This window comes from Eubalaena glacialis, chromosome 6, assembly GCF_028564815.1.
Source record: "Eubalaena glacialis isolate mEubGla1 chromosome 6, mEubGla1.1.hap2.+ XY, whole genome shotgun sequence".
Taxonomy (NCBI): domain Eukaryota; kingdom Metazoa; phylum Chordata; class Mammalia; order Artiodactyla; family Balaenidae; genus Eubalaena; species Eubalaena glacialis.
This window is the reverse complement of record NC_083721.1, coordinates 73255154-73282568: the sequence shown is the minus strand read 5'-3', so window position 1 is coordinate 73282568 and position 27415 is coordinate 73255154. Positions and strand designations below refer to the sequence as shown.

Below are 27415 nucleotides of genomic sequence, written 5' to 3'. Positions count from 1 at the left end.
AGCTAGTGCTGGAAAGACAATAGGAACTCCTCTGTGGCTTCCAGAGAAGGGTTTTAAAGGCAACTTTTGTTGTGAGGGTTGCAGCTCACGGACTTTCTTTTGATTGGTTGGCTGTGAGGTAATAGGGTGATGTTTCCGGAATCTTAATCATCAACCGATTTCTACCAGTTTAGGGTCTAGTGCTTGTGATCAGCATGTAGTCACCATCCTCCACCTGGGTGGGGTGAGCCTTAATTTCTGCAGAACAACTCAAAGATATACATCAGATTGTTGTGTACATCCCTTGAGAAGGAACTAGGACTGTTTTATCACTGAAGTATTGTTTAACCTATTATTAATTTTTCTATTTGGCTGCTTCTCATTTGCTTCTGCATTTCCTCCCTTCCCTAATTTGTAACTGCTTGAGTCTGCTCTTTGGAACTCAGGGAAGGGCTAGGAAACAAAAGTCTTTGTTTCCTACAAGAAACAGGAGACATGGAGGGGCCTTTGTAGCCGGGAGGGCCCTGCAGGGTCCTGCTTGGTTTCAATCCCCCCTTTTCTTTGATACTCCTCAATCTTACTGGAAAAAAAAGGGAATAAAGTTTTATACAGAGAGGTTAATCATAAACTTGGCAGGGAAACTCGATTTTAGAGGGGCTTGGTTTCAATAGGAAGAAGGAAGGAAAATTTCTCTGTTGTGCTCACAAAGTCTACTGTTTTCAATTGGTCAAAATTGGCTCTGTGGGGAGTGACCCCCTCATACTTCCAGGATGCATCATCTAAGCCCTCCTAGCAGCCACTGGGAAGCCAGTGACTGCATTGTTCAGTGCAGTGTTTCACAGGATCCCAGAAGTGGCAGGAGAAGCCAGAGATTCCAGAAATGCAACTGGTCAGCCCCAGGCAGAGGAAAGGACTATGGGTCCACAAAGTAAATGAGGCCAGGGAAATCTGAGGAAGCACATAAAATGTATCCATTACACAAGACACAGGTACCGGAAAATAGAAATCAAAATGCAAGAGTTAAAATAAGATTACAATAAAAACCATAATCACTAGGCAATATACAAATGAGGAGTTCAGAGGAGGGGTATCATTGTGTGGTGGAGAAATATCTCCTAGAGGAAGTGCCTTGAACTGATCCTTGAAGGAGGCAAAGCCACGAAGCAACTCATTTAGGATGAACTGAGATTTCAAGCAATGGCCCCAAAACACAAGATTTGTATGACAGTGAATAGATCATAACTGAATGTCTAAAAGAATAACAGGAGGTTCCACAGGAAAAGGAGGTTGGGATCACATTAGGGAGCCTGGAATTCCAGGCTAAGGGATTGATACTATGGACAACTGGATGACAACCAGTTTTTTGAACCCGCGTTAAAAAAAAACGAAACTTCCAAAGCTCTCTAGAAAGGATCCACACCTCCTAGTTTTGCCTTCATCTGGAAACCACTCATCTCCAGCACCTAAATGACCTCAGCAAACCCCAAAGACCTTAATGACTATTTACATGCACAGTGACTTTCTTTTCTCTTTGCCCACAGCTATTTAGCATTTCCTCAGAAAACTCAGACCTGTTTTTTTTTCCAAAAATTTTAAAATTGTGGTAAAACACACATAACATAAAATTCACCACCTTAACCATTTTTAAAATTTTTTTATTATTTTTTTTAAGACTAGTCAAGTGCAGTAGTGAGAACCACCTTAACCATTTTTAGGTGTACAGTTCAGCAGTATTAAATATTTACATTCATAAAATTGTGCAACCATCACCACCATCCGTCTCCAGAACCTGTAAAACTGAAACTCTATATCCATTAAAATAATAACTCTACTTTGTCTCTATGAGGCTTGGTTCTTAAGTACTAGAGATCACAGTCTTTATATAATCCCCACCGTTTTCTTAGCCAAAATCTACTTTTTCATACAACTCAATTCAGTAGGATCAGTTGTCAGTAAAAGAACTCAATACCAAAGTAGAAAAACTTATTCCAAAAGCATAAAAAGATAAAATATTTTCCTTTTGACTTCCTTTGTAATTCTGATTGCTCTAGACTGAAATTTAACACTAAAGTAGTAAGCCCCAGGATCGTGGCAGCAGCACCAAAGTTTGTTTCCCAAGCGCCTGTTAAACTGCAGCAAGTTTGTGGATTCTCTGCCCAGAGCCTCTCTCGGAGATGCTTTTCCAAGAACTTTGGAAAGCGACCTAAGAGGCTTAGTTACAAATTAACGGAAACAGAAGGGTATTCTGAGGAGTACTGAGGAAAGAATTTTTAAAATTACTGTTCGGTTTTTAGCTTGTTTTGAGGTTTCCCATTTTCTGCCCAGAGACTAACCTTGCGACACTACCAGGTTTCCGCAGCCTCCGGGAGCAAGAATCACGCGGGAAAAGCTGAGCCGCAGAGGTTGCGACGCAAGGGGCGGGCCCTCTCCCGGGGGCGGGGCGGGCGGCGCGCGCAGGCCCGGAAGTCCCACCCGGCCGAACGTTAGTCATCTCTGCTCTTGGTAGGTTCTCTAAGGTGGGAGGGGCCGTTTTGGCGGGCAGCTGTGACGTCACTAGCCCTTGTCGGTTTGCTGTAGCACTGCAGCCAAGATTAGGCTTTTTGGCTGACCGAAGAAAGGCGAGGGGTGGGCTCAGAGCCCCGGGAGGTGCTCGCTCGCGGCCCCACAGCAGCGGTAAAACTGGAGTCCCGCTCCAGCAGAGCCCGGCCTCCGGGCGGAAGCAGCGTTCTTCCTCGAGCGGTGGCCTGGCGGCTGCGCGCCTCGGCAGCCTCGGGCTTGGCTGCCCGGAACTAAGAGAGCATCCTCACCTAGTAAGAGGGAGGAGGGGAACTTCGTGCGAGTCTCCTGTGGCGCCAGAGAGCCAGAGCCCACCGTCCTCCCTGCCGCAGCGGTTGTTAATGCCTGGGAGCAGCCAAGGTTCATTTGTTTTCTTTCCGGATGTTTGTCTTAAACATGGACAAATACACCGCCTTCCAGGGTCGTACTGTTTACCTGGCCAGCAGAACATCTTTTTACTTCAAGACGTTTGATGCTCCCAATCTCTGAATTCTGGTAGGCTGCTGGGCATAATATTTAAACACAAAACTGTTAATTTGCTTTTTCCTTACTTGGGCTGGAAATACGATTCTTTCTGTTTCAGGTGTTGATGTTGAATATGCCTTATTAGCATATTAAAATGGCTGTACCCAAAGACGCCATCCCTTCCCTGTTGGAATGCCAGTGCCAGATCTGTGTGGAAATCCTAATTGAGCCTGTGACACTCCCTTGTAACCACACGCTCTGTAAACCATGCTTCCAATCGACTGTCGAAAAGGCAAATTTGTGCTGTCCCTTCTGTCGCCGCCGGGTCTCTTCGTGGACTCGGTACCATACCCGAACAAATTCTCTTGTCAATACGGAACTGTGGGAGATAATTCAAAAACACTATCCAGAGGAATGCAAGCTTAGAGCCTCTGGGCAAGAATCAGAGGAAATTGGTGAGTAAAACCCAGTGCGTTTGTTGTCTAAAAACAAAAATCCTTTTAAAAGCCAATCACCACTAATACATTTTTTTAAATTAATTAATTAATTATTTTTTGGCTGCGTTGGGTCTTCGTGGCTGCGTGTGGGCTTTCTCTAGTTGCCGCGAGCGGGGGCTGCTATTTGTTGCGGTGCACGGGCTTCTCATTGCAGTAGCTTCTCGTTGCGGAGCCCGGGCTCTAGGCGCACGGGCTTCAGTAGTTGCGGCACGCCGGCTCAGTAGTTGTGGCTCACCGGCTCTAGAGCACAGACTCAGTAGTTGTGGTGCACGGCCTTCGTTGCTCCGCGGCATGTGGGATCTTGCGGCCCAGGGATCGAACCCGTGTCCCCTGCATTGACAGGCAGATTCTTAACCACTGCGCCACCAGGGAAGCCCCTAATCCATTTTTTTAAAGAATAAAACAGAAAGCCCAGTTAGTGTTTGTCTAAATTTTTCAGGGGTATTTGGGTTTTATGGGTCCCAAAATGTTAAGGTCAGTGGCACGATTTTGTTCATTGTCACAGCGCAGGCTGTGTTCAATTGATATTTGCTGGATTAAAAATGAAAAGAAAAAACCCAGAACAAAAGAATTGCCTGCTACAGTCTTCAGTCATGTGAAAAGTTATATAAATAGTCACAGATGAGCAATAGTGTAGTATAGCAACAGCAGAAGTAAGAAAACTACTGGATTCTTGTGTTAATATCTTTTTCACTTTAAATTACTTTGTCTAACTTACTTGCCTGTTCATCGCCATTCATTTAATTTTTCAGCTTGCAACTGTTACCGAGTCCAAGCTCTCTCTGCTCCCTGGCGACAGGCCAATAAATCGGAGACGAGGTGTTGAGGCAAGGAATGCGAGTTTATCGGCAGACCGAGGAGATAGCCGACTAAAGTCTCAAAATAACCATCTTACCGGGTTTGGATGCCAGTTTCTTTTATAGCACAGAGAGGGGGAGGAGATGAGGAAGTAAAGTAAAAAGCCCATAAATTTTGCAAATATCCCAGATGTTTCCTTGAGCAAAGGCACTTTGGTTTAACATTCAGGCAGAGGGGCAGGGTTCCCCCAGGCAAGCCATTATGTGTAGACAGTATCCTTTTAGTGAACAAAAGCAACAGGAAGCAAAGGTTAAAGTAAAAGAAACAGATCCTATATGTAGTCAGATTTGCCTCTTCCCTGTTACACAGGGAGCCTAAAATAGCTTTCTGTGGCCAGTTCCATCTAGTTCATCCATTTTTATTCATAGCTCTCCACAGTATGGACTATGCATTATGCTCCAAACTGAACACTGGACTCTAGCAGCCTGATCACTCACGTGATCAATAAGTCGTGCGATGTTTCATGTTTAGGCTTTGAATGTGGTGCTTATGCTCTGGTCTACTTGCCTTATTTTGGAATTCTTTTTATTGTGGTAAATAAAGTTTGCCGTTTTAACCATTTTTAAGTGTACAGTTCAGTGTTGTTAATTACATTCACAATGTTTTGCAGCCATCACCACTGTGTTTCCAAAACTTTTTCATTACCCCAGACTCTTTAACCATTAAGCAATGACTCCCCATTCTTCCCCTCCCCTCCCCCTTTCCGGAGTTTCTAATCTCTATGAATTTGCTTGTTCTAGATTTTTCATATAAGTGTGTTCATTCAGTATGTGATCTATTGTGTCTGGCTTCTTTAACTTAGCATAATGTTTCCAAAGGTCATACAAGGTTATATCAGTACTTCTTTCCTTTTTAGGGCTGAATAATTTTATGGATATATTTTTTCATTCATCCATTGATGGACATTTGGGTAGTTTTCATCTTTTGGCTATTTGAACAGTGCTGATATGAATATTCATGTACAAGTATTTGTTTGAATATGTTTTCATTTCTTTTGTGTATATATCTAGGAGTGGAATTGCTGGATCATATGGTAATTCTATGTTTAGCTTTTTGAGAAACTGCCAAACTTTTCCACAGGTCTGCACCATTTTACATTCCCACCACAATGTGTAATGGTTCCAATTTCTGCGCATCCTAACCAACACTTGTTATTTTCTGGGGGTTTTTTTTGTTTTTTTTAAAATTTTTTTATAGCCATCCTAGGAGGTGTTAAGTGGTAGCTTAGTGTGTTTTTAAAATTGTGGTAAAGTATACGTAACAAAGTTTACCATTTTTAAGTGTGCAACCATCACCACCATCCCTTTCCAGAACTTTTTCATCTTCCCAAACTGAAACTCCATACCCACTAAACAATAATTCCCCAGTTCCCTCTTCCTGCAGCCCGTGGCAACCACCATTGTTACTTCCTGCCTCTATGAATTTGACTACTTTAGCTACCTCATATAAGTAGAATCATGGTAGCTGTTTGTGCTTTTGTACCTGACTTCTTTCTTCCTTCTTTTCCTTTCCTTTCCTTTCCTTTCCTCCCTTCCCTTCTCTCCTCTCTCTCTCTTTTTTCCAGGAGGGCAATTTGGCAATTTTTTAAAAAATTGAAGTATAATTGACTTACAGTATTGGTATCAGGTGTACGGCAGTGATTCGATATTTTTATACACTACGAAATGATCACCACCTTCTTTCACTTAGCATAATGTCAGAGTTCATCCATGTTGTAGCATGTGTCGGAATTTCATTCCTTTCTATGGCTAAATAATATTTCACTGTATGTATTTACCATGCTTTGTTTATGCATTCATCTGTCAATGGATCTTTGGGTTACTTCCATCTTTGGCTTCCACCTTTTGGCTATTGTGAATAATGCTGCTATGAACATTGGTGTACAAGTGTCTGTATCCCTGCTTTCAACTCTTTTGGGTATGTACCCAGAAAGGAACTGCTGGATCATATGGTAATTCTATGTTTAATTTTTTGAGGAACTGATATACTCTTCCATAGCAGCTGTGCAATCTTAATTAAACACTCCCACCAGCAATGTGCAAGGGTTCCTTTTTAGGATATCTTTGTCAGCATTTGTTACTTTATGGTTTTGTTTTGTTTGTTTGACACAGCCATCCTAGTGGGTGGGAGATGCTATCCCATTGTGGTTTTGATTTGCATTTCCCTAATAACTAATGATTTTGAGCATCTTTTCATGTGCTTATTGGCCATTGCATATCTTCTTTGGAAAGATGTTTATTTAAGTCCTTTGCTCATTTTTTAATCGGGTATTTGTTTTTTTGTTATTGAGTTGTTAGTATTCCTAATATATTTTGGAGTTAACCCCTTATCAGATATGATTTGCAAATATTTTCTCATTCCATAGGTTGCCATTTCACTTTATTGATTGCATCCTTTGATGCACAGAAGTATTTAAGTTTGACGTAGTCCCATTTGTCTGTTTTTACTTTTGTTGTGCTTTTGGTGTTATATCCAAGAAATCATTGCTAAATCCCGTGTCATGAAGCTTTTCCCCTGTTTTCTTCAGGAGCTTTATATGTAGTTTTAGGTGGCCGTTCAGTAAGTATGACTAAAAAGTGGTGATGGGCAGTTAACTGTCATTGTATAGAAGTGTCTTGTGTAAAATGTTTGAGGTTAAGATGGTAAAGATAACAATGTAAGTGGTGGACAGTTACAATTTGTGGCTGCACCACATCTTACATTTTGATAGTTTCCTACCTAAGGGTTCTGTCTTCTCCACGAAATTACAGGATTCATACTTCCCATCTCCTAGGGTCAGGCATGTGACCTAAGACCTGGATTTAGAAGTAAACAATGTGAATATGTAGCAGTGAGCAGGAAGACTGACCTGCAAGCCTGGTAACAGAGAAACCCACTTCTTCAGGGGCAGCACTGCTTGGACTTTTGGAATCCAGGTCTAAGCAGCAGCGGAAATGGTATTTTTGCTAGAACAACTCTCATGGTGTAATTGGGCATTATTGCTGATTACATACCTTTAGGACCTGGGTCTCAGGCCCACCCAAAGATTATTTCTATATTTGATTTCTATAATATGCTATTACTAGGCAGACCTATTTGATAATTGATAGCAAGATTAGTTGCAAGTAGGAGACCTTCAAAGATGTGGGAATCTCACATTGATTGTAGGAACTGTTTGGGTTTGATGGCAGTGAGGATAAAATTAGTTACAGAGGATGTGACTTTAGCAGTCCAATATCATGCAGTGATGAAACAGTTCCTTAAGTTATTACCTAGAATAAAGTGCCCATTTAAGGAGAGGCTATGGGTGCTTGCCAAGGGTTTGTATAGAATTCTTTTCTTCCCCCCCTCCATTACTCAGAAATTTTACTTAAGTAGAATTCTTTCTTAAGGCATTAAAAAACCCAGGAAGTTTCTGTGATTTCCCTAAGAGAGTTTTCTCATCTTTTGCAGTCATAGGCTGATACTGTCAAAAACCAGAGCCTGAGCTTGTGAGTTGATGAATTAACAACATAAATTGAGTTTAAAATCTCACTAGATCTCTTATAAAAGTTAAGGGACTTAGTAGGGAAAAGAGTGGGACCATAAAATTGGACAGTTACATAGGGCTGATTTGGGTGACTAGTACCTCAGACCCCACTTCAGAACTAAATTCTCTGAATGTAACAAATTTTGATCAACTATGTGCAAGAGACAAGCAACAAATAACAGCTTAAACAAGGAAGACATCTTTTCTCAACAAGAAGTTCAGAGGCAAGCAGTCTAGGACTTGACTCATGTGGATGTCATCAAGGAACCAGGTTCCTCCCCTTTTTTTCCCCCCTTCATCCTTAGTATTGGCTTTTGTCCTCATGGTCACAGTACAGATGCTGTGCTCCCGTCTTCCAGCATGGGCAAGGAGGAAGGGGGTGGCGTCTCTATTCCAAAGGTAAAACAGCCACAGATAAGAGTTCTGCTTGTTTTAGCTGGACACATTTTCTTGTACACAGTTGAGCTTCTTTTAATAAGGAAGCAAAGAAGACTGGATGTGAAATAGGAAACTAACATTAGAGTCCATCATAATGTCATTCTTTAAAATCAGCCTTCATGATACACAGTGTTATTATCTGTAGTCAGTCCAAGCCATTGCATGTCACGTGAGCACATCTGTTTGCTTTTTTGTGAGTGCTATTTAAGTTTATTTTTTTTAATGTCATAGCTTTATTGAAATATAATTATAGGTTTGTTGAAGTATAATTAATGTGCAGTAACTGAGTGTATTTAAAATTTGCAATTTGACAAGTTTTGATATGAGCATCTTTTCATGTGCTTTTTTGCCGTCTGTCTCTTTTGGTAAAGTGTCTGTTCAGATCTCAGGCTCATTTTTTTCTTATTGGGTTGTATATCCTTTTTTTACTGCCCCCCCGCCCCCCCAACCCATGCTGTGCAGCATGTGGGATCTTAGTTCCCTGACCAGGGATTGAACCTGCGCCCCTTCATTGGAAGCGCAGAGTCTTAACCAGTGGACTGCCAGGGAAGTCCCTAAGTTTTTAACCCATTTTGAGTTAATTTTTGTATATGGTGTGAGGGAAAGGTCCAACTTCATTCTTTTACATGTGGATATCTCGTTTTCCTGGTGCCATTTGTTGATAAGACAGTTATTTTAAAGTTTTTGTTTAGTAAGTCTGATGTCTAGACTTCCTTAGGGATGGTTTCTGTTCGTTTATTTTGTTCCTTTGAATTGTCCAAACTTTCTTGTTTCTTAGTATGCCTTGTGGTTGGTTTTTTGGAGAAAATTGAACATTTGAATATTACAATGTGGTAACTCTGGGAATCAGATTCTTCCCTTTCCCTGGGGTTTACCATTTTTTTGATTGTTGAAGGCTATAATAGGCCATTTGTTACTGAGTTTCCCAAACTATTTTTGCAAAGACTATATTCCTTAATGTGTGTGGTCACCAAGTCTTTGTCTTAGTTTGTGTTCAGTTAGTGTTTTGACAGATTTCTTTGAATGTCAGGAGCTAAAAAAACAAGAAAAAGAAACAAAACAAAGAAGCACTTCTCTGTCTTGGCACATTGGCTTGGTGCCAAGGCTGTCCTTCAACACTTAGCCAGCCTTGAATTGAGCCTGGGATCAGCCCAAGGTGAAAGCTTAGGGTCTTCCCAGATGTTTTCTGAGCGTGTATCTTGCCCTGAGTCTGCTCATTTCCCTCCAGAACCAGGAACCAGTGTCCCAATCTGAGAACGTGGGTTTCCCTCTTAAAGACTGCCAGTATGCTGAGGAGGGTGTGGGCCAAGAACAAGTAAAGTGTCCCCAAAATTTTCGTACTGCTTTTGAGATTGGCTTTTTCTTTTTCTTTTTTTTTTTTTTAACATTTTATGTTATAATTCACATTTACTCGGCTTTAGAAGAATAAGAGAGATACAACACTAAGATCTCCATAGAGATATATCTTAGCCAAACCACTAAAAAACCCCATTGGAAACAGCAAGACATTTTTTTTTTAATTTTTCTATTTTATTTTATTTATTTTTTATACAGCAGGTTCTTATTAGTTATCTATTTTATACATATTAACGTATATATGTCAATCCCAATCTCCCAATTCATCCCACCACCACCACCCACCCTGCCACTTTTCCCCCCTTGGTGTCCATATGTTTGTTCTCTACATCTGTGTCTCTATTTCTGCCCTGCAAACCAGTTCATCTGTACCATTTTTCTAGGTTCCACATATATGTGTTAATATACTATATTTGTTTTTCTCTTTCTGACTTACTTCACTCTGTATGACAGTCTCTAGATCCATCCACGTCTCTACAAATGACCCAATTTCGTTCCTTTTTATGGCTAATATTCCATTATATATATGTAGCATATCTTCTTTATCCATTTCTCTGTCGATGGGCATCTGGGTTGCTTCCATGTCTTGGCTATTGTAAATAGTGCTGCAATGAACATTGGGGTGCATGTGTCTTTTTGAATTATGGTTTTCTCTGAGTATATGCCCAGTTAGTGGGATTGCTGGGTCATATGGTACTTCTATTTTTAGTTTTTTAAGGACCCCCATACTGTTCTCTATAGTGGCTGTATCACTTTACATTCTCACCACCAGTGCAAGAGGGTTCCCTTTTCTCCACACCCTCTCCAGCATTTGCTGTTTGTAGATTTTCTGATGATGCCCATTCTAACTGGTGTGAAGTGATACCTCACTGTAGTTTTGATTTGCATTTCTCTAATAATTAGTGATGTTGAGCAGCTTTTCATGTGCTTCTTGGCCATCTGTATGTCGTCTTTGGAGAAATGTCTATTTAGGTCTTCTGCCCATTTTTTGATTGGGTTGTTTGTTTTTTTAATATTGAGCTGCTTGAGCTGTTTATATATTTTGGAGATTAATCCTTTGTCCGTTGATTCGGTTTGCACATATTTTCTCCCATTCTGAGGGTTGTCTTTTTGTCTTGTTTGTAGTTTCCTTTGTTTTGCAAAAGCTTTTAAGTTTCATTAAGTCCCATTTGTTTATTTTTGTTTTTATTTCCATTACTTTAGGAGGTGGATCAAAAAAGATCTTGCTGTGATTTATGTCAAAGAGTGTTCTTCCTATGTTTTCCTCTAAGAGTTTTATAGTGTCTGGTCTTAAATTTAGGTCTCTAATCCATTTTGAGTTCATTTTTGTGTATGGTGTTAGGGAATGTTCTGATTTCATTCTTTTACATGTAGCTGTCCAGTTTTCCCAGCACCACTTGTTGAAGAGACTGTCTTTTCTCCATTGTATATCCTTGCCTCCTTTGTCATAGATTAGTTGACCATAGGTGCGTGGCTTTATGTCTGGGCTTTCTATCCTGTTCCATTGATCTATATTTCTGTTTTTGTGCCAGTACCATATTGTCTTGATTACTGAAGCTTTGTAGTGTAGTCTGAAGTCAGGGAGTCTGATTCCTCCAGCTCCGTTTATTTCCCTCAAGACTGCTTTGACTATTCAGGGTCTATTGTGTCTCCATACAAATTTTAAGATTTTTTTGTTCTAGTTCTGTAAAAAATGCCACTGGTAATTTGATAGGGATTGCATTGAATCTGTAGATTGCTTTGGGTAGTATAGTCATATTCACAATATTGATTCTTCTGATCCAAGAACATTGTATATCTCTCCAGCTGTTGGTATCATCTTTAATTTCTTTCATCAGTGTCTTATAGTTTTCTGCATACAGGTGTTTTGTCTCCCTAGGAAGGTTTATTCCTAGTTAATTTATTCTTTTTGTTGCAATGATAAATGGGAGTGTTTCCTTAATTTCTCTTTCAGATTTTTCATCATTAGTGTATAGGAGTGCAAGAGATTTCTGTGCATTAATTTTGTATCCTGCAACTTTACCAAATTCATTGATTAGCTCTAGTAGTTTTCTGGTGGCATCTTTAGGATTCTCTATGTATAGTAACATGTCATCTGCAAACAGTGACAGTTTTACTTCTTCTTTTCCAATTTTTATTCCTTTTATTTCTTTTTCTTCTCTGATTGCCGTGGCTAGGACTTCCAAAACTATGTTGAATAATAGTGGTGAGAGTGGACATCCTTGTCTTGTTCCTGATCTTAGAGGAAGTGCTTTCAGTTTTTCACCATTGAGAATGATGTTTGCTGTGGGTTTGTCGTATATGGCCTTTATCATGTTGAGGTAGGTTCCCTCTATGCCCACTTTCTGGAGAGTTTTCATCATAAATGGTGTTGAATTTTGTCAAAAGCCTTTTCTGCATCTATTGAGATGGTCATATGGTTTTTATTCTTCAATTTGTTAATAGGGTGTATCACATTCATTGATTTGCATATATTGAAGAATCCTTGCATCCCTGGGATAAATCCCACTTGATCATGGTGTATGATCCTTTTAATGTGTTGTTGGATTCTGTTTGCTAGTATTTTGTTGAGGATTTTTGCATCTATATTCATCAGTGATATTGGTCTGTAATTTTCTTTTTTTGTAGTATTTTTGTCTGGTTTTGGTATCAGGGTGATGGTGGCCTCATAGAATGAGTTTGGGAGTGTTCCTTCCTCTGCAGTTTTTTGGAAGAGTTTGAGAAGGATGGGTGTTAGCTCTTCTCTAAATGTTTGATAGAATTCACCTGTGAAGCCATCTGGTCCTGGACTTCTGTTGTTGGAAGAATTTTAATCACAGTTTCAATTTCATTGCTTGTGATTGGTCTGTTCATATTTTCTGTTTTTTCCTGGTTCAGTCTTGGAAGGTTATACTTTTCTATGAATTTGTCCATTTCTTCCAGGTTGCCCATTTTATAGGCATAGAGTTGCTTGTAGTAGTCTCTTAGGATGCTTTGTATTTCTGCGGTGTCTGTTTTAACTTCTCCTTTTTCATTTCTAATTTCATTGATTTGAGTCCTCTCCCTCTTTTTCTTGATGAGTCTGGCTAAAGGTTTATCAATTTTGTTTATCTTCTCAAAGAGAACCAGCTTTTAGTTTTTCTGATCTTTGCCATTGTTTTCTTTGTTTCTTTTTCATTTATTTCTGCTCTGATCTTTATGATTTCTTTCCTTCTGCTAACTTTGGGTTTTGTTTGATCTTCTTTCTCTAGTTCCTTTAGTTGTAAAGTTAGATTGTTTATTTGAGATTTTTCTTGTTTCTTGAGGTAGGCTTGTATTGCTGTCAACGTCCCTGTTAGAACTGCTTTTGCTACATCCCATAGGTTTTGGATCATTGTGTTTTTGTTGTAATTTGTCTGTAGGTATTTTTTGATTTCCTCTTTGATTTCTTCAGTGATGTCTTCGTTATTTAGTATCATAGTGTTTAGCCTCCATGTTTTTGTGTATTTTACGTTTTTTTCCCTGTAATTGATTTCTAATCTCATAGCGCTGTGGTCGGAAAAGATTCTTGGTATGATTTCAATTTTCTTAAATTTATCGAGGCTTGATTTGTGACCCAAGGTGTGATCTATCCTGGAGAATGCTCCGTGTGCACTTGAGAAGAAAGTGTAATCTGCTGTTTTTGGATGGAATGTCCTATAAATATCAATTAAATCTACCTGGTCTATTGTGTCATTTAAAGCTTGTGTCTCCGTATTAATTTTCTGTCTGGATGATCTGTCCATTGGAGTAAGTGAAGTGTTAAAGTCCCCCACTATTATTGTGTTACTGTCGTTTTCCTCTTTTATAGCTGTTAGCAGTTGCCTTAGGTATTGAGGTGCTCCTGTGTTGGGTGCATATATATTCATAATTGTTATATCTTCTTTTTGGATCGAGCCCTTGATCATTATGTAGTGTCCTTCCTTGTCTCTTGTAACATTCTTTATTTTAAAGTGTATTTTATCTGATATGAGTATTGCTACTCCAGCTTTCTTTTTGATTTCCATTTGCATGGAATATCTTTTTCCATCCCCTCACTTTCAGTCTGTATGTGTCCCTAGGTCTGAAATGGGACTCTTGTAGGCAGCATATATATGGGTCTTGTTTTTGTATCCATTCATCGAGCCTGTGTCTTTTGGTTGGAGCATTTAATCCATTCATGTTTAAGGTAATTATCGATAATTATGTTCCTATGACCATTTTCTTAATTGTTGTGGGTTTGTTTTTGTAGGTCCTTTTCTTCTCTTGTGTTTCCCACTTAGAGAAGTTCCTTTAGCATTTGTTGTAGAGGTGGTTTGGTGGTGCTGAATTCTCTTAGCTTTTGCTTGTCTGTAAAGCTTTTGATTTGTCCGTTGAATCTGAATGAGAGCCTTGCTGGGTGGAGTAATCTTGGTTGTAGTTTCTTCCCTTTCATCACTTTAAATATATCGTGCCATTCCCTTCTGGCTTGTAGAGTTTCTGCTGAGGAATCAGCTGTTAACCTTATGGGAGTTCCCTTGTATGTTATTTGTCGTTTTTCCCTTGTTGCTTTCAGTAATTTTTCTTTTTGTCTTTAATTTTTGTCAGTTTGATTACTGTGTGTCTTGGCGTGTTTCTCCGTGGGTTTATCCTGCCTGGGACTCTCTGCGCTTCCTGGACTTGGGTGGCTATTTCCTTTCCCATGTTAGGGAATTTTTCAGCTATAATCTCTTCAAATATTTTCTCAGGTCCTTTCTCTCTCTCTTCTCCTTCTGGGACCCCTATAATGCGAATGTTGTTGCGTTTAATGTTGTCCCAGATGTCTCTTAGGCTGTCTTCATTTCTTTTCATTCTATTTTCTTTATTCTCTTCCACGGCAGTGAATTCCACCATTCTGTCTTCCAGGTCACTTATCTGTTCTTCTGCCTCAGTTATTCTGCTATTGATTCCTTCTAGTGTAGTTTTCATTTCAGTTATTGTATTATTCATCTCTGTTTGTTTGTTCTTTAATTCTTCTAGCTCTTTGTTAAACATTTCTTGCATCTTCTCAATCTTTGCCTCCATTCTTTTTCCGAGGTCCTGGATCATCTTCGCTATCATTATTCTGAATTCTTTTTCTGGAAGGTTGCCTATCTGCAGTTCATTTAGTTGTTTTTCTGGGGTTTTATCTTGTTTCTTCATCTGGTACAAAGTCCTCTGCCTTTTCATTTTGTCTATCTTTCTGTGAATGTGGTTTTCCTTCCACAGGCTGCAGAATTGTAGTTCTTGTTTCTTCTGCTGTCTGGCTTCTGGTGGATGAGGCTATCTAAGAGGCTTGTGCAAGCTTCCTGATGGGAGGGACTGATGGTGGGTAGAGCTTGGTGTTGCTCTGATGGACAGAGCTCAGTAAAACTTTAATCCTCTTGTCTGCTGATAGGTGGGGCTGGGTTCCCTCCCTGTTGGTTGTTTGGCCTGAGGCGACCCAGCACTGGAGCCTACCCGGCTCTTTGGTGGGGCTAATGGCCGACTCTGGGAGGGCTCACACCAAGGAGTACTGCCCAGAACTTCTGCTGCCAGTGTCCTTGTCCCCATGGTGATCCACAGCCACCCCCCGCCTCTGCAGAAGACCTTTCAACACTAGCAGGTAGGTCTGGTTCAGTCTCCTATGGGGTCACTGCTCCTTCCCCTGGGTCCTGATGCACACACTACTTTGTGTGTGCCCTCCAAGAGTGGAGTCTCTGTTACCCCCAGTCCTGTCAAAGTCCTGCAATCAAATCCCACTAGCCTTCAAAGTCTGATTCTCTAGGAATTCCTCCTCCCATTGCCGCACCCCGAGGTTGGGAAGCCTGACATGGGGCTCAGAACCTTCACTCCGGTGGGTGGACTTCTGTGGTATAAGTGTTCTCCAGTTTGTGAGTCACCCACCCAGCAGTTATGGGATTTGATTTTATTGTGTTTGCGCCCCTCCTACCGTCTCATTGTGGCTTCTTTGTGTTTGGATGTGGGGTATCTTTTTTGGTGAGTTCCAGTGTCTTCCTGTTGATGATTGTTCAGTAGTTATTTGTGATTTCGGTGCTCTCGCAAGAGGGAGTGAGCACAACTCCTTCTACTCCACCATCTTGAACCAATCTTCCTGAAGTTGCCATTTTCTTGGTTCACCATTTTCTTGGTTGCTATAAACCTTTGTTTTCCAGAGTTCTGAGAGTGTTGGCTCTGGTAGTTTCTCCTTGCTTTTTTGACGTTTCTATGGAGGAATGAGAGCTTGGAGCTGCCTGTTCTGCCATTTTGCTGACATCACTCCACCCTGCCTTCTCTTTTTTTAAAAAAATAAATTTATTTATTTATTTATTTTTGGCTGCGTTGGGTCTTTGTTGCTGTGCGCAGGCTTTCGCTAGTTGTGGCGAGCAGGGGCTACTCCTCGTTGCGGTGCGCGGGCTTCTTATTGCCGTGGCTTTTCTTGTTGTAGAGCATGGGCTCTAGGCACGCGGACTTCAGTAGTTGTGGCACACAGGCTTAGTAGTTGTGGGTCACGGGCTGTAGATCGCAGGCTCAGCAGTTGTGGCGCACAGGCTTAGTTGCTCCACGGCATGTGGGATCTTCCTGGACTAGGGCTCAAACCCGTGTCCCCTGCATTAGCAGGCGGATTCTTAACCACTGCGCCACCTGGGAAGTCCCACCCTGCCTTCTCTTTAAGTGTTTACCACTAAAATTGCCATTGTTTTCAAGAGTGCCTTTAGGCTCAAACTAATCCACATTCTGTTCCAAATAAAGTCATTTTCTTTGAGGGAAATCTTTGGAGTCCTCAGTTCTTTCCCTTGGCAAAATCTCTGAGCCACTGCTCTGGAGCTGGAGGCAGAGACAATGGCTTACCTCTCTCTTTAAGAACAGACCAGTGGACAGGCATGGTAGTCTATTCTCCATGGCTTGCCTCTCCTAAAACCTTTGGACCTATGAGTGAGCTGTGATGAGGGCAGTGGGGCCCCGTTATTGTTCCATATTATGCCTGAGTGGGAAGTGGACGGAAGAGCAGAGCCCACAATCAGCTCCACTTAGCTCTGCAGCACTGAGCTGGAAGTGATAAGAAATGCTGGTATGCTGCTCCTCCTGGAGGGATGCTGTACCCCTTGACTGGGAGGGAGACAGGGAGCCCTGTCTTCCTGTCTTGACACACCCACTTGGAGTGGAGCTTCCTTCTTGTTGAGTTAGGGAGGGGCAGAGCAGTTGTGGCTGCAGTGCCACAGATTCTCACTCTTCTTGCTGAGATTTAGTAAATTTGGTGTGGTGGGGGAAGTATTTCTTCTTTTGCTGTGGGCTCTTAGGACAATTTTCAGGAACTTTATTTATTCTACCAGTTTTTTTATACCTTTCTCCAGTTACGGTTGTTTTGTTGAAGAAAAAGGCTGCAGATCTCCTTACTCTACGATTCTGGAAGTTGATCCTCTTTACTTTTTCATGTAAATTTTATTGACATGTACATGCAAAAGTGTACAAATCATAAGTCTACAGTTCGGTGAATTTTCAGAGTGAACATGTCTATGTAACCAGTACTACATTCAAGACCCAGAACTTTGCCAGAACTCCTGAATCCTCTCTGTGGCCCTCTTGCAGAATCTCTTCACTCAGTATTCCTGTAACTGTTGATGTTTTTCTGGCCTGTAACACCATGGATCATATTTGCCTGTTTCTGAACCTTTTTAAAAATGGAATCATGTACTCTTGTGTGGGGCTTCTTCAGCTTATGGTTAGATTGATGAGATACATGTGGTTACAGTTTATTTTCATTGCTTCATAGTACTATGTTATATAAATATTAAACAGTGAAAGCAATGAAAAATTCTGTATCCTGTTAGGCTGTTACGAATAGTGTTACTGTGAACATTTTTATACTTGTATTTTGGTGAACATATGTCTACATTTCTGTTGGATATAGAGTGGGATTTGGGGGTCATAGAATGTGGATAAAGAGTTAAATCCTTTCCTGTGCTATATGAAAATCTGTCCTTTGATTAAATCTCTAGCTTTGTTTCCCCCAAAACAGAATGAGGGTAAGAATGTCAGTGATGTTACTAGGTAGCAAGCATTGGTTGTGGTAAAAATTATTTCTGATTGACAAATTACGTCTTTATTGGGAGGAATGATAATGCTGATTGGGATACTATGCTTTGTGCTTCTCTTGAGTGTAGTGACCATTGTAACTGGGCATGTGTCTTGTGGGGAACCTGTGCCTGTATTGTTGCCTCAAGAGATGTTGGCTTCTGTGGGGTAAGGGTTACCTGGCTTGCTTGCTTTCATGGTGTTAGATTGATGCCAAACGTGGCCTTATGGTCATTTTCTGAGTTTGAATGTTTAATAGAACCTAAGACTATCCCTTAGTGGGTGTTACAGGTAGGGTAAGCCTTAGGAGATACTGCCAAGCAGTTTTCCAAAATGGTTTTACCAATTTACGCTCCTACCGGTAGTGTACGAGAGGTGTAGTTACACCTTGCCAACCCTTGGTTTTTGTTTTTGTTTTTGTTTTTGTTTCCCTCCCTCCCTCCTTTCTTTCCTTCCTTCCTTTCCTCCTTTCTTTCTAAAAGAGATTTTGGTAGTATGCTTACATTTTTTTCAGCATGTTATTATGAAAAAATTTTAATATAGAGAAAAGTTGAAAGAATTCTATGGTGAACTCTCATATACCCATAACCAGATATGACAGTTAACATTTTGCTATACTTGTTGTCATATATCTTTTCATCTACCCATCCATTGATTTCTTATTTTTTTCATTTCATTTCCCCTTAAATATACATATAAGTATATATATATATTTTTTTGTTTTATTTAATATCTTTATTGGAGTGTGATTGCTTTACAATGGTGTATTAGTTTCTGCTTTACAACAAAGTGAATCAGCTATACATATACATATATCCCCATATCTCTTCCCTCTTGCGTCTCCCTCCCACCCTCCCTATCCCACCCCTCTAGGTGGACACAAAGCACCGAGCTGGTCCCCCTATGCTATGTGGCTGCTTCCCACTAGCTATCTATTTTACATTTGGTAGTGTATATATGTCCATGCCACTCTCTCACTTTGTCCCAGCTTACCCTTCCCCCTCCCCGTGTTCTCAAGTCCATTCTCTATGTCTGCATCTATTCCTGTCCTGCCCCTAGGTTCTTCAGAACTTTTTTTTTTTTAGATTCCATATATATGTGTTAGCATACGGTATTTGTTTTTCTCTTTCTGACTTACTTCACTCTGTATGACAGACTCTAGGTCCATCCACCTCACTACAAATTAACTCAATTTCGTTTCTTTTTATGGCTGAGTAATATTCCATTGTATATATGTGCCACATCTTCACATACAAGTATACATATTATTAAATATCAATATTAGCTTATAATTTTTTCTTTCACTGTAAAATTTACATATAATTGAAATGTACAAATCTTAATTGTATCTTCACAGAGTGTTCACATAAGTATAACCCTTTGTAACACAAACCCCTATAAAAATGTAGAACATTACCATCACACCTGAAATTACCCTCATGTCCCTTCCAGTTAAGCCCTACCTCCACCCCACAAAAGTCAACAACTGTTTTTACTTTTTCCCACCATAGATGAGTTTTGTCTGCTCTAGAACTTCATATAAATGGAATACTATTAGTTTCCTAGGGTTGCCATAACAAACTACCACAAATCAGGTGGCTTAAAATAACAGATTTTATTTGCTCACAATTCTGGAGGCTAGGAGTCCAGACACATGTTCTCTTGAAGGCTCTTGGAGAGAATCTGTTACATGCCTTTCTCTTAGCTTCTGAGTGTTGCTGACAGTCCTTGGTGTTCTTGGCTTGCAGCTGCATAACTCCAGCCTCTGCTTTCATAGTCACATGACGTTCTCCCTTTGTGTCTGTACAAAGTCATCTCTTCTCTGTGTCTCTCTTTCAAGGGCACCAATGATATTAGATTAAGGGCCCACCCTTCTCTAGTATGAACTCAATTATGTCTACAACAACCCTATTTCCAAATAAGATTACGTTCTTGGGTACAGGGGTTAGCACTTAAGCATATCTTTTGGGGGCACACAATGCAACCCATAACCGTAATCATACAGTGTGTATTCTTTTGTACAAGTTTCTTTTACGTAGTATAATGTTCCAGATTTATCCCTTTGTGGTTATTAGTAATTTATTTCTTTTTAATTATTGTTCTACTATACTTTTTTTTTTTTTTTAATCTTTCTTAGTTTTTTGGCTGTGCTGCACGGCTTGGGAGATTTTAGTTCCCCCACCAGGGATTGAACCCAGGCCCTCGGCAGTGAGAGTGTGGAGTCCTAACCACTGGACCGCCAGGGAATTCCCTTGTTCTCTGCAGCCACAAGTTGCTCTCCTCTCTCCCTAACTCAACAAGAGGGAAGCTCCACTCCAAGTGGGTGTGGCCGAGACAGGAAGACAGGGCTCCCTGTCTCCCTAGCTCCCAGTCAAGCATCCCTCCAGGAGGAGCAGAATACCAGCATTTCTTATCACTTCCAGCTCAGTGCTGCAGAGCTGAGTGGAGCTGATTGTGGGCTCCCTTCCTCCATCCACTTCCCTTGTTGGTTGTTCTCCAGTTCATGGTCCCTCAGCTGTTTCCAGCTTTTGGCTATTTTGAATAAAGTTGCTGTGAAGATTCTTGTACAAGTTTATTTTTGTGGTCATATGTTTTCATTTTTCTTGGACAAATAATTAGGAGTGGAAGTGCTCCGTCATAGAGTAGGTATATGTTTGGTTGTAAAATAAACTGCCAGATCATTTTCCAAAGTGGTTGTATTATTTTCTAATCCCAGCAACAACATATACAAATCCTGGCTTCTGCTCATCTGCGTTAGTTAGTTTGGGCTGCTGTAACAAAGTGTATGGAGTGGGTCACTTAAACAATAGAAATTTATTTTTCACAGTTCTGGAGCTGGGAAGTCTAAGATGAAGGTGCTGGCCAATTTGGTTCCTGGTTTGGCCCTCTTCCTGATTATGTTCTCATATAGTGGGGAGCTAGCCAGCTCTCTGGCCTCTTATTAGGGTGCTAATCCCATTCATGGGATCTCTACCCTCGTGACCTAATTAGACCTCCCAAAGGCCCCATCTCCAAATACCATCACATTGAATTAGGATTTCTACGTGAATTTCGAGGGGACACATTTGGTTCACTTACAATGTCCTCACCAACATTTGCTGTTATCTATCTTTTTAATTTTAATCCTTCTGATGGATTTGTAGTACTATCTCATTGTAGTTGTAATTTGCATGTCCCAGGTAACTAATGATATTGAATCTTTTTTCATTTTTTATTGGCCAGCCACTTGTATATCTTCCATTGTGAAGTGCCTGCTTGAATCTTTTGCCCCTTGAGTTCTTTATCTTTGTATTATTGAGTGTAGGAGTTCAGTAGTGATATGTATCAGTACTTTGCCAGATGTGTTTTGTGAATATTTTCTGTGGTCTGTGGTTTGCATATTCATTTTCTTTCTTTCTTTTTTAAAATAAATTTATTTATTTATTTATTTCTTGCTGTGTTGGGTCTTCGTTGCTGCACGCGGGCTTTCTCTCGTTGCAGCGAGTGGGGTCTACTCTTTGTTGTGTTGCACAGGCTTCTCATTGCGGTGGCTTCTCTTGTTGTGGAGCACAGACTCTAGGTGTGCGGGCTTCAGTAGTTGTGACGCATGGGCTCAGTTGCTCCACGGCATGTGGCATCTTCCCGGACCAGGGATCGAACCCGTGTACCCTGCATTGGCAGGCAGATTCTTAACCACTGCACCACCAGGGAAGTCCTTAATGGTGTCTTTTGATGAGCTGTAATTTTTAATTTTCATGAAGTCTAATTCATAAACTTTTCCTTTTATGGCTATTATTTTCTGTGTCCTATCTAATAAAACCCTAGGAATATGAAAATATTCCCCTTTTTTTCCCCTAAAAACTTTACAGTTTTAGCTTTTATGTTTAGGCTTATGGTCCATTTCAAATTAATTTTTGAATAGTGGATGAGATAGAGGTTAATTTTTTCCTTATGAATATTAGTTACTCCTTTATCACTTGTAAAAGCTTTTCTTGTAAGCGTGGGTCTATATTCCACTGACTTTTTTTAAAATATTTATTTTGTTTATTTATTTGGCTGCACTGGGTCTTAGTTGGGGCATGTGGGATCTTCATTGTGGCGTGTGGGATCTAGTTCCCTGACTGGGGATTGAACCTGGGCCCCCTGCATTGGGAGCGTGGAGTCTTAACCACTGGACCACCAGGGAAGTCCCACCATTGATTGATTTGTTGATTCTAATGTTTAAATCACAGTGTCTTCATTACTGTAGCTTTATGGTAATGAGATGGCCTGGGCCGTGAGACCCTTTACTGGAGTGTTTGTGCCTGGACAAACATCTCCTCAACCAACAGAATACAAAAAAAACTATAAGGGACTAAAAATAATAACTACATGCATGGGCAGTTGGGGCAAATTATGAACAATGAGACAAAAAAAGGCCAAAACCCAACTGCCACTTTTGAGGTGCCAGGAGCAATAGCAATAGCAATAGCATGATCCCTGCACACAGCACCACCAAGGGGGTGGGCAGACCACCTAAGCCACTCCTCTGGCCCAACCCACCAATCCACTCCTACCCTCACCCCATCTAAGGACCCAGCTTGCCCCCCTTGGGGAGTGAACAGGGGCACCTGTTACTTGTTCTCACTCCCTTGTGCTGTAGCACAACTCCCAATAAAGGCTTGCCTGAACTTCTCATCTGGCCTCTTACCACTTTCTGTTGATTAAAGAGTCCAAGAACCTAGGTCAGTAACAGTAAGTCTTGAAGGCACACAGTTATAGTTCTCCAACTTTATTATTCTTTTTCATGTTTGCTTTGAGTATTCTAGGTGCTTTCTATTTCCATGTAAATTTAAAAATCAACCTGTCAATTTCTACTGAAAGCCTAGTGGGAGTTTGATTGGGGTTGCATTGAATCTATAGATCAATTTGGGGAGAATTGACATCTTAACAATATAGAGCCCTCGTACCCATGAAAATAGTATATTTCTCTACTTATTTAGATCTTTATTCCTCTCAGTAGTGTTTTGTAGTTTTTCAGTGAGGATGTATTACACATTGTTACATGTAACATAACAAAAAGATATATTTAAGTTCTAACCCCTAATACTTCTGAATGTGACCTTATTTGGAAATCAGGTCTTTACAGAGGTAATCAAGTTAAGGTCATTAGGGTGGGCTGGAATCTATTATGACTGGTCTCTTCATAAAAAGGGGAAATTTGGACACACACACACACACACAGAAGGAAGATGATGTGAAGACACACAGTGAGAATGCTATGTGAAGACAGAGGGTTGGAGTGATGCATCTGTAAGCCAAGGAACACCAGAGATTGCTGGCAAACCACCAGAAGCTAGAAAAAGTCAAAGAATAATTCCTACAGGTTTCAGAGGGAGATTGGTACTACAGAGCAAATTTAATTTAATTGGGAGTAGAAGCTGTTTCCTTGATGATGCAAGCGGAGTCAAATTGAGGGATGGAAGAATAATTTTATAAACAGCCTAATTGTTCAAGTTAGGTTTTATTATTTGTTTTTATTTTTGGTCCAGTATTGGACATTTAGTTCTTTAATTAACTTGGATTTTTCTTTCAGAGTAAAATAAAAAGTATGGGGATAAATTTCCTTTAGTGAATCTTGTCTTCTTAAGAATACTCACCGTAAGAAAGCAATATTAAGTACAGTGGGAACATTTAATTTCAGTAGTTTACGAGAGAAATTTTAGAGCTAACACAAATGAGTGTTGTGAGGTACTTTCAACAGATGGCACTTATTGACTGTCATAGTCGCTTCTAGTCTATAAAACAGATTTTTAAAAATTTGTCATACTCTTAGAAATTGTTTAAGAAACAGCAAATAATTGCTGCATTTAGATTATTGGAAGCATATTAAGGCAATTTAAATTTGTTGTGTTTTTGGTTGAAAAAGTTACTGATCTTAGATTTACCTGTGTACAAATCAGTAAACATTAAAAATCTCAGTAAAGCAATTATACTCCAATAAAGATGTTAAAAAAAAAAAATCTCAGTAGTTCGATTAAAAAAAATTTTTTTTTTTTTTTTTTGCCCCTCCGTGTGGCTTGTGGGGTCTTAGTTCCCCTACCAGGGATCAAACCCGCACCCCCTGCAGTGGAAGCGCGGCATCTTAAGCACTGGACTGCCAGGGAAGTCCCCCAATTTTTTTTTAAATTACAGTGCTCTGCTTGCTATAGAGTGAGTAGTTAAGCATCTTCTGTAAATTGCTTGTTCCTTTCATTTGCCCATTACTGAAGTGTGTTTTTCTTAATCTGTAGAAGTTCTTGTTATATTCTGCATGTTAATTGTCTATTGATTTATGTATTTGCAAATAACTTCTCCCAGTTTGTTGTTTTTAACTTTGTGATGTTTGTCATCATATAAAAGTTTTGTTTGGGTATTTCTTCTGTTATTCAGGAAATCTACCCTATCTTAAAATTTTGAATTTATCATTTATATTTTCTTCAGTCATTTTTAGTTTCCATTAAATTTTTTTAAATTCACCTGCAATCTGAATGTTGTATAAAACAGCCGTCTTAACTTTTTTTTCCCCCAGGAATTGAAAGTTCCTGGGGAACCCACACTGCTTGGTGAATGATACATCCTCATTGTATACTGTTTAGCTAATCAAACAACAGTCTGCTTGTTTTCCAGAGCTGTTTGGGGGTTTTTCATTTTTTTTAACTGTTTCTTGATGGCTGTGTTTGTACCACGCCTTCTTCATTTAATTCTACTTAATTATGTGTTTTCATATCTAATACAGTAAATCTCTCTTCATTGTTCTTTTTCTAAATTATCTTAGCTATTTTTTATTGTGCCTAATGTGTAAAGTGATTTACTTTTTTCTTTTTTTTTGCGCGGCTTCTGGGATCTCAGTTCCCCTACCAGGGATTGAACCCAGGCCACGGCAGTGAAAGCACCAAATCCTAACCACGAGACCACCAGGGAACTCCCAAAGTGATTTACTTTTTATCAAGTTTTGTTTATTGTGGTAAAAATATACATAACATAAAATTTACCATTTTAACCATTTTTTTTTTTTTGGCTGCGTTCGGTCTTTGTTGCTGTGCGCAGGCTTTCTCTAGTTGTGGTGAGTGGGGGCTACTCTTCGTTGCAGTGCAAAGGCTTCTCATTGCAGTGGCTTCTGTTGTTGCGGAGCATGGGCTCTAGGTGTGCGGGCTTCAGTAGTTGCAGCATGCAGGTTCAGTAGTTGCAGCACGCAGGCCCTAGAGCGTGCAGGCTTCAGTAGTTGTGGTTCACGGGCTCTAGAGCGCTGGCTCAGTAGTTGTGGCGCACGGGCTTAGTTGCTCCACAGCATGTGGGATCTTCCAAGACCAGGGCTCAAACCCGTGTCCCCTGCATTGGCAGGCGGATTCTTAACCACTGCACCACCAGGGAAATCCCCATTTTAACCATTTTTAAGTGTACAGTTCAGTGGCATTAAGAACATCATATTGCTGTGCAGCCATCACCACCATCCGTCTGCAGAACTTTTTCATCTTACACAATTGAAACTGTACCCATTAAACAATATCTCCTCAATTCCCCCTCCTCTAACTAACCCCTGGCAACCATCATTCCACTTTCTGTCAAACTTGACTACTCTGGGTATCTCATATAAGTAGAGGAAAAAGTAGGTATTTGTGCTTTTGTGTCTGGCTTCTTTCACTTAGCATGGTGTCTTCAGGGTTCATCCATGTTGTAGCATGTGTCAGAATTTCATTCCTTTACACAACTGAATAATATTCTATTGTATGTATTTACCACATTTTATTTATCCATTCATGTTGATGGACACTTGAGTTACTTCCACCATTCGGCTGTTGTGAATAATGCTGGCTATGACATGGTGTATAAGTATCTGTTTGATACCCTACTTTCAGATCTTTTGTATATGTATCTAAAAGTGGAAATGCTGGATCACACGGTATTTCTATGTTTAGTTTTTTGGGCAACCGCCATACTGTTTTCCATAGCAGCTATACCATTTTACACTTCCACTGACAGTGCACAAGGATTCCAATTTCATCTCCTTGCCAATGCTTGTTATTTTGTTTGTTTTATAGTAGCCACTCTAATGGGTACAAAGTGTATTTCTTTGTGGTTTTGATTTGCATTTCCCTGACGACTAGTGATGTTGAGCATCTTTTCATGTGCTTGTGGGCCATTTGTATATACCTTTTTTGAGAAATATGTGTTTGCTATTATTGTAGGATTACTTTTTAAAACTTCCTTTACTGTTATGTTAATGGCTTCTAGAGGAAGAGCTAAGTATATGTGTTCATGTGCCATTTTGAAACAGAAGACCTCTGGCCTCTCTCTCTCTCTCTTTTTTTAAATACTTATTTATTTTATTTTATTTATTTATTTATTTTTATATTTTTTTTGGCTGAGGCAGGTGTTAGTTGTGGCATGCGGGATCTTTAGTTGTGGCATGCAAACTCTTAGTTGCAGCATGTGGACTATTTCCCTGACCAGGGATCAAACCTGGGCCGACTGCATTGGGAACGCAGATTCTTTCCCTGCACCACCAGGGAAGTCCCTGGCCTTGTTTTTTCTTTTTTTTGTATTTGGTTAATTCCAGGGAACGTAGATTCCTTTCTTTTCTTTTCTTTTAATTTTACTTATTTATTCTTTGGCTGCATTGGGTCTTCATTGCTGTGCACGGGCTTTCTCTAGTTGCGGCAAGTGGGGGCTACTCTTTGTTGCAGTGCGCAGGCTTCTCATTGCGGTGGCTTCTCTTGTTGCGGAGCACAGACTCTAGGTGCGCGGGCTTCAGTAGTTGTGACGCATGGGCTCAGTTGCTCCACGGCATGTGGCATCTTCCCGGACCAGGTATTGAACCCGTGTACCCTGCATTGGCAGGCAGATTCTTAACCACTGCACTACTAGGGAAGTCCTGGCCTTTCTTTTAAAATGGAATTCCATTAAAAAATATTGCTATAGCTGTTAATAATTGTATGTTTGTTTTAATTTTGCATTTTTATATTAATATAGGTTTAGTGGAAGATCAAAGCTAGCCATAGAATTCGGTGTTGCCTATAATATAATTTTCTTTCTTGATCTGAAACAGTTGATGACTATCAGCCAGTTCGCCTATTAAGTAAACCTGGGGAATTAAGAAGAGAATATGAAGAGGAGATAAGCAAGGTAAGTACTAAATAGTTGCTCTTTTTTGGAAAACTTTTCTGCTGTGTTTACATACAGTTTTATGTGCTTATATAAATAAATAGTATATATTGAAATGTGAATAATTTTAATGTGCTTTATAAAGGCTCCATTTTTTACATGTGTTCAAAATAGTTTAAAACTAGCTTTAATTTATTTATACATGCTCTTCTTGTGTGATAGTGATCTGTAAGCATTTAAGTATGAAGGAAATTTTTTTAATTTCCGTGAAGCTTTGAGCGTAAAGGATGGGAAAAAGGTGGTAGATTATGGGTGTCTTAAGTCCATTTAGGCTGCTATAACAAAAACACCATAGACTGGGTGACTTAAACAACAAACATTTGTTCTCACAGTTCTGGATCTGGGAAGTGCAAGATTAAGGCACTGGGAGATCTGGTATTGGGCAAGGGCCTGCTTCCTGGCTTGTGGACAGCTGCCTTCTCACTGTATTCTCGCATGGCAGAGAGAGGAGGGGAGAGATAGATCATCTCTCTTGTGTGTCTTCTTTTAAGGGTACTAATCCCTTTCATGAGGACTCCACCCTCATGACCCAATTACCTCCCAAAGGCCCCACCTCCAAATATCATCA

General features: G+C 40.1%; 1 protein-coding gene and 1 long non-coding RNA gene across 2 annotated transcripts in view; one reads left to right on the top strand and one right to left on the bottom strand.

The window, feature by feature from the left end:
- The window catches only part of LOC133093402 (uncharacterized), a 31453-nt gene extending 29099 nt beyond the window's left edge, over window positions 1–2354 (bottom strand). The window contains exon 1 of the long non-coding RNA XR_009701269.1: window positions 2313–2354. This is a non-coding gene — a long non-coding RNA (uncharacterized LOC133093402). The remainder of the gene's footprint in view (window positions 1–2312) is intronic.
- Window positions 2355–2949: 595 nt separating this feature from the next.
- The window catches only part of RNF168 (ring finger protein 168), a 41399-nt gene continuing 16933 nt past the window's right edge, over window positions 2950–27415 (top strand). Inside the window, exons 1-3 of the mRNA XM_061194312.1 lie at window positions 2950–3030; window positions 3119–3455; window positions 26732–26808. Coding sequence (XP_061050295.1) covers window positions 3155–3455; window positions 26732–26808 — 378 coding nt within the window. The 5' untranslated portion in view covers window positions 2950–3030; window positions 3119–3154. The remainder of the gene's footprint in view (window positions 3031–3118; window positions 3456–26731; window positions 26809–27415) is intronic.